The sequence below is a fragment of the Mobula hypostoma genome, unplaced genomic scaffold, assembly GCF_963921235.1.
Source record: "Mobula hypostoma unplaced genomic scaffold, sMobHyp1.1 scaffold_121, whole genome shotgun sequence".
In the NCBI taxonomy this organism is placed as follows: domain Eukaryota; kingdom Metazoa; phylum Chordata; class Chondrichthyes; order Myliobatiformes; family Myliobatidae; genus Mobula; species Mobula hypostoma.
The window spans coordinates 1-6,746 of record NW_026948234.1 but is presented as its reverse complement, the minus strand read 5'-3'; the positions used below and the strand labels follow the sequence as shown (position 1 = coordinate 6,746).

The 6,746-nt window shown below is 48.9% G+C and overlaps 1 protein-coding gene across 1 annotated transcript; it reads right to left on the bottom strand.

Moving 5' to 3' along the window:
* Window positions 1-1,295: 1,295 nt before the first annotated feature.
* LOC134342098 (NACHT, LRR and PYD domains-containing protein 3-like) lies at window positions 1,296-6,468 on the bottom strand. Its single transcript, XM_063040035.1, has 6 exons — window positions 4,700-6,468; window positions 3,509-3,595; window positions 3,183-3,353; window positions 2,857-3,027; window positions 2,534-2,701; window positions 1,296-2,370 (listed from the first exon to the last, which is right to left on the bottom strand). The coding sequence occupies exons 1-6, from the start codon at window positions 6,388-6,390 to the stop codon at window positions 2,283-2,285; spliced, it is 2,376 nt and encodes a 791-aa protein (XP_062896105.1). The 5' UTR covers window positions 6,391-6,468; the 3' UTR covers window positions 1,296-2,282.
* Window positions 6,469-6,746: the final 278 nt, after the last annotated feature.

Below are 6,746 nucleotides of genomic sequence, written 5' to 3'. Positions count from 1 at the left end.
GTCAAATTGCCTAAACGCAACCCTGAGTTCTGTCAAACAGGAACTTCAGGCATCCCCGCCAATTTCCAGGATCCCAATCCTGTTGGAAATGAACTGGAAGGGGTCCCATTGGGAGGCAGATGGTGATAGTGAACGGGAACGGGTGGGGTCCATTGGTAGTGATAGGAAAGGGTGGGGTCTATTGCTAGTGAATGGGAAAGGGTGGGGTCTATTGGGAGTGAATGGGAAAGGGGGGGTCTATTGGGAGTGAATGGGAAAGGGTGGGGTCTATTGGGAGTGAATGGGAAAGGGTGGGGTCTATTGGTAGTGAATGGGAAAGGGTGGGGTCTATTGGGAGTGAATGGGAAAGGGGGGGTCTATTGAGGGTGCAGATGGTGGGAGTGAATGGGAAAGAGTGGCATTTGATTGGAATCGCGGTCCATGTGAGTGGACGGGTGGGTTGGCGTCCTGTGAGGAGTGCGGATCTTGGGAGAGAACGGGAAGGGGTGGAGTCCTGTTTTGCAAAATTATCCTCATCTTCGATTTCATCCTGGGCTACTTCTCGAACCTAGAAGTCAAATGTGATTGTTATTTGCTGTGGTTATGATTCCCATCTGTACTCCACTGCTAGTTTGCACTCACTCCCACCCTCTCCTGGTCTGTGCACACTGTATCCCTCCCCATCTCTGTGACCACTGCTACATATATTCATCTCGTGTTTGTGTGTGTGTGTGTGTGTGGTTCTCTGTATCGTTCCAAGGTGAACACAATGAGAGTCTCCCCCGTAATCTGTTTCAACCAGAGAACTCAGTTGATATATCTCACACTACAGACTTTTTTCCCGTGTCTGTCCCCAGGAGTGTGTGATGGGACGGAGTGGAGGGACCTTCACTTTGTGTCTGACTCCGGCAGTGTGTGATGGGACAGTGAGGAGGGAGTTTCACTCTGTGTCTGACCCTGGGAGTGTGTGATGGGACAGTGTGGAGGGAGCTTCACTCCGTGTTTAACGCCGGTATTCCATCCCCCATCCCTCTCGTACTCGGGACCTCAGTGGACTCACATCTGTTATTAACCGTTTGCGGTGTGGAATCAAGTCGATTTTAATTGTCTGCGAGGGGCAGGAGGGGGTCAGTTTGCAGGAAGGGGGTTGAGTGGAGATGAGATCCTGGGCACCCAGACTCTGCCAGTCCGACCGCCCTCAGCCGGGAGCTGAGTCGCTACTGTGTCAGTGTGAGGAGCTCCGACCCACTGTTGCAGTGCACAGGGTGCGTAGGGCAGCAAAACCTCAAATAAAACTCAAATCCGACACCAAGACAGAAAGTTGCAGTTGTTTATTGATTTCATCATGACAAATGTAAATTAAACAATGTGTGAGCTGCTGACGGGCGGGAATAAATAAAGGACGCCCGACTCACTCACAGACACACACAATTAACAACGAGTGACCGGTTGAATAATCAGTCCCGTTCCTCACCACCACTCTGCAATCGAGAGTCGATGGTTATGAAATCACAATTCAGGGCAGTGTCTTGTGCAGGAGCATGTGTGGTTAAGTGCCTTGCTCAAGGACACAACACGTTGCCTCTGCTGAGGCTCGAACTCGCGACTTTCAGATCACTAGTCCAATGCCTTAACCCTTGGCCACGCGCCAACATGTGTCCCTGATCGCTGCATTTGTCAAGTTAACACCATTATATCAGCCAGACTGCCGAATGCACCGTCCTCAGCAAAGGGAGCAAAAGGATTCTCTCCCGGGATAATCCCACCCCGGGACACCGGTGTCCCAGGCTGAAACCCGCCATCCTCAGGATCTTCCTGTCTCTGGAATTCCCCGGGGTCTCACGTGGGGAAGACTCGAACCCACACTTCCGGCGGCAGCAGTGTCGCTGGATAACAGGCGGAAATACGTCTGTATTTCAAAGTGCGCGAGACGGGAGCCAGTTCCTTTAGAACCATTGAGAATTAAATCTGGTGTGCGGCCGTTAAAGGGGAGGCTGGGGAATCGGGCAAAATGTCCCCTCCCGCGGGCGGGGATGTTCACACATTCATGCACAAAATAATCTGCAGATGCTGGGGTCAAAGCAACACTCACAACACGCTGGAGGAACTCAGCATGTCGGGCAGGATCCGTGGAAAAGATCAACGTCCCTCAATGCCCAGCTCCAGGGTCTTCACCGAATATCAGTAATTTAGTCTGTCGATGTGACCATGTAAACTCATTCCCCGATAGTTTTCTTTTCCACGGATGCTACCCAACCTGCTGAGTTCCTCCACGTGTTGTGAGTGTTCACACATTCAGATGTTCACACGGTCACTGTCAGTCCGGGCCTGGGTTCCTGCAGAGATCTCAGTTCCTTCTTCCCGGTCCAACTGAACCGATTCATTTCCAGCCTGAAACAGATGGAGGAATAAAGATGAAATAAACAGATTACACAACAGTGTCAATAACAGGGGACTGGGGTTAATGTTTTAACAACATCACAGACAAATATCATCACAAAACCCGCGGATCCGCTGATATTTTATCACATTGAACATTAACACAAACACTCACCGGATCCGTTTCAGACTTGGGAGGGTCAGTATGAGGTGGCGGAGAGCGGGGACAGATCGGTCTGTCAGCGAGTTTGATCCCAGGTTCAGCTCCGTCAGTGATGGGTTTGTACTGACAGCGGAGACGAGATCCTCGACACCAGAATCTGTGAGACCGACATTGTTCAGCCTGGAGATAAGAGAGAGTGAGGGTGAAGGACACAGAGAGACAGGAGACGGTACAAATCCCCAGTGTTTATCAGTAACACAATTACTGATCACATTAATGTTCAGTATCAGACACCCAGTGACTGTAAATACCATTTCTCACAGTCTGGAACTCACCACAATATCTGTATTTTACACTGCCGGTTCCTCAGAGCCGCAGACACTAGTTTCACTCCTGAATCTCCCAGTTTATTATCACCCAGGTCCAGCTCCGTCAGTGATGTGTTTGTACTGAGAGCGGAGACAAGATCCTCGGCACCAGAATCTGTGAGACCGACATCCCTCAGCCTGGAGATGAGAGAGAGTGAGGGTGAAGGACACAGAGAGACAGGAAGAGGTAGAAATCCCCAGTGTTTATCAGCAACACAGTTACTGATCACATTAATGTTCAGTGTCAGACAACCAGTCACTGTAAACACAATCTCCCACAGTCTGGTACTTACTCGAGTTTCTGTATTTTACACTCCGGGTTCCTCAGAGCCACAGACACCAGTTTCACTCCTGAATCTCCCAGTTTATTACCACTCAGGTCCAGCTCCGTCAGTGATGGGTTTGTACTGAGAGCGGAGATGAGATCCTCGACACTAGAATCTGTGAGACCGACATTGTCCAGCCTGGAGATGAGAGAGAGTGAGGGTGAAGGACACAGAGAGACAGGAGACTGTACAAATCCCCAGTGTTTATCAGTAACACAATTACTGATCACATTAATGTTCAGTGTCAGACACGCAGTGACTGTAAACACAAATTCCCACAGTCTGGTACTTACCACAGTTTCTGTATTTTACACTCCGGGTTCCTCAGAGCTGCAGACACCAGTTGCACTTCTGAATCTCCCAGTTTATTCTCTCCAAGGCTAAACACAAACAGACAAATTGATGAACAAAGTGATTCAAACCGTGGGTCTGAGGGAATTTCTCTCACTCGGATATTTCTGGAAACATTAAACCCTTCAGTAAATCACTGACCAGAGTTCCCATCACTGTCAATGTCCCTCACTGTCCAGCTCCAGGGTATTCACCGAATGTCAGTAATTTAGTCTGTCGGTGTGACCCTGTAAACTCCACATATTTGGTCTCATTCCATGATAGTTAGAAAAGTGTTACTGACATGAGGGCATCTGAGGTGGCAGGGATGAAAGTTGGAAGGAAGTCCCACAGTGAGGAAGAGTTGTGAACGGGAAAGTGTCGACGGGAGATGCTGTAAGGAATCCCAGCCAAGTAAAAGGGATAGGACGACAGAACCTGCAGGAGGAAGGGGAATGGTGAAGAGAGAAGCTGAAGAAAGAAAGGGTGATGAGGAAGAGAGATCCCCTAGGAGGAAGGGAATAGAGATCCCACTGGATGGAGGGGTGATGGGGAAGAGATATTCCACAGGAGGACAGGGAATGAGGATGAGAGGTCGCACAGGAGGATTCCGAGGAGAAACGGTAACCCTACAAGACGAGGGGATGCAGAAATAGATTGTACAGGAGGGGTGGTTCTGACCAGAGGCCCAGAGGAAATGCGCCCATGGTGTTTGGGTGTCTGATATTGAGCAGGGGAGGACAATCTCACAATAGTATTTCTCTCCCTCTCACCGGGACAGTCCACTGACCCTCTCTTGTCCCTCACCACAAAGACGATGTGAAGCTTTGACCCACCTGCTAAAGTCAGTGACCGTCTGGGTGTCAATAACAGTGAGAACGAACATTGTCACAGCCAGCGAGAAATACGACCATTCCTGTGATTTATTACCAACAAAGTAATGGCCGTTGTCCAGTGATCTGATGAAATTTCCAACATCTGTTCACAAGGAGCTACAGAACCCTCCGGTCATTGGGGAATTACTGACTGATCCCCTGGGAATTTGTCACAATTCTTCACAATTTGATTTACTACAGTCGTACCCAAATTCCTTATAATTGAAACAACACAATAGAACAGTTTCACAACTCAGAGTGAGAGATAAATCAAGTTACCTCAACTCCTGGCACTTGTGCAGCCCGGGTCCCAGCCGCTGGATTCCTTCACACTGAATGTGGCAGCTCTCTAGGTTCAGGTGTTTTATTGTATCACAGAGTCCGATGACATGAGACAGGACCGTGCAGTCAATCGGCGTCAGTGTCATTCCACTGAATGAAAGAGATCCCAGTGTGGCCTGAGCCAGCCCACGATTCTGAGACTCAAACAGGTAGTGCAATGTGTTCAGAAAGCTCCTTTTACCAGCTTCACTCTCTGTGTTTCCACTCTGGCGTTTAACCTCCTCCTTCACCCAGTCAATCACCCGGCAGGTTGTTTGATGAGGAAATGGGCCCAGAAACTCCTCCAGGCCACGAGCTGTCATTGGGTTGGAGAGACCAGCAACAAAACGGAGAAACACCTCAAATCGCCCATCTGTCGTGTTGTGGGCTTCAGTGAGGAATTTCAGGATATCCCCGGGATGTGGATTCAGGAATTGTGCGATAGCAGCTACAAACTCTTGGATGGTGAGGTGTGGGAATGTGTACACCACGCTCCGGGCAGAATCCTCTCTCTCCAAAAGCTCCATCAGGAACCCGGACAGGAACTGGGAAGGCTGCAGATTGTAGTTGATCAAATCTGCATCTGCAAACACAATCTTCTTCTCGGACACTCCTCTGAAGGCCATCTGTCCAACTCTCAGTAACATATCACGGGGGTTCTCAATCTCACGGCCGTGGTTTTTCAGGATGTTGTAAATATAGTAGGAGTACAGTTGGGTGATGGTCTTGGGAACTCGCTGCGGGTCCCTGACTCTTTGTGTGAAGAAGGGGCCCAGTGCCAGAGCGAGGATCCAGCAGTAGGAGGGGTTGTAGCTCATGGTGTACAAGATCTCGTTCTCCTCCACGTGTTTGAAAACAGCTGCTGCCACCCTCTGATCTTCAAAATACCTGATGAAATATTCTTTCCGTTCCTCACCAACAAATCCCAAGATTTCAGCCCAGAGACTGATCATTGCCTTTTCCAATAAATGTAACGCAGTGGGACGGGTGGTCACCAGCACTGAACACCCTGGGAGCAGCTTGCCCTGGATTAAACTGTACACAATGTCAGACACTTCACACCACCACTCGGGATCTGGGCACTGGTGCTTGGGTTCTGTATCTCTCTGACTGTCAGCAAAATCAATTCTGTGCTTGAATTCATCCAAACCATCGAATATAAACAACAATCCCTCTGGGTTCTTCCAGACCTCTCTCAGGCAATTCCCGAAGTAAGGATACTGATCCAGAATCAGTTCCCTCAGGTTTATTCTGCAGTTAATGGAGTTTAAATCTCGGAATTTGAAACTGAAGACAAACTGGAATTTTTGGTATATTTTCCCTGTGGCCCAGTCATAAACAATCTTTTGAACCATTGTTGTTTTCCCGATCCCCGGGACTCCGGCCACTGCTGCCGAACATCCCGAATTTGATCGTGTGAAGAATCTTTTCATGTTGTCCCAAAAACTATGCGAGTAACTATTCTGAAACAGCTGAGCAATCCCGATTTTCTCCAGCTCTCTGCGGATATGTTTCTCTCTCCACTCCTCGTGGTCTCTGCCTCTTGCCAGCAGCTCATGTTCCACCAGTCTCCGATCTCGAATAGTAGAAATGATCGTGAGCTCAGCGTATCGATCAACCAGCTGGAAAACCTTCACCTTCTCCCTCATCAGGATCGTGTTGACTCTCAGTGTTTCACTTTGTACCCGCAGAGTCTCCTTGTGTTTCTGTTGAACATCTGAGGACAGACAGAAATAGGTTGTCAAAGCCTCACCTGATGAACAAGGAACACTCGCGTCTTTCCCCAATCAAAAAACAACTTGCTAAAGACTTTGTTTGGGTGATATTAAGAGCTCAGAGACAGAGTGTCTGAAAATGGATGATGGCAGAGAAACATTTCTAATCTGATTCAGATTCGCTGTTAAAGGCTCCGCTCTCCCCTCTGTTCGCAGTTTGCAGGTTCCCCGGTGTCTTTTATTCTCTGAGGAGCTGGTACATGAACACAGGCAATACACCCTCACCACAC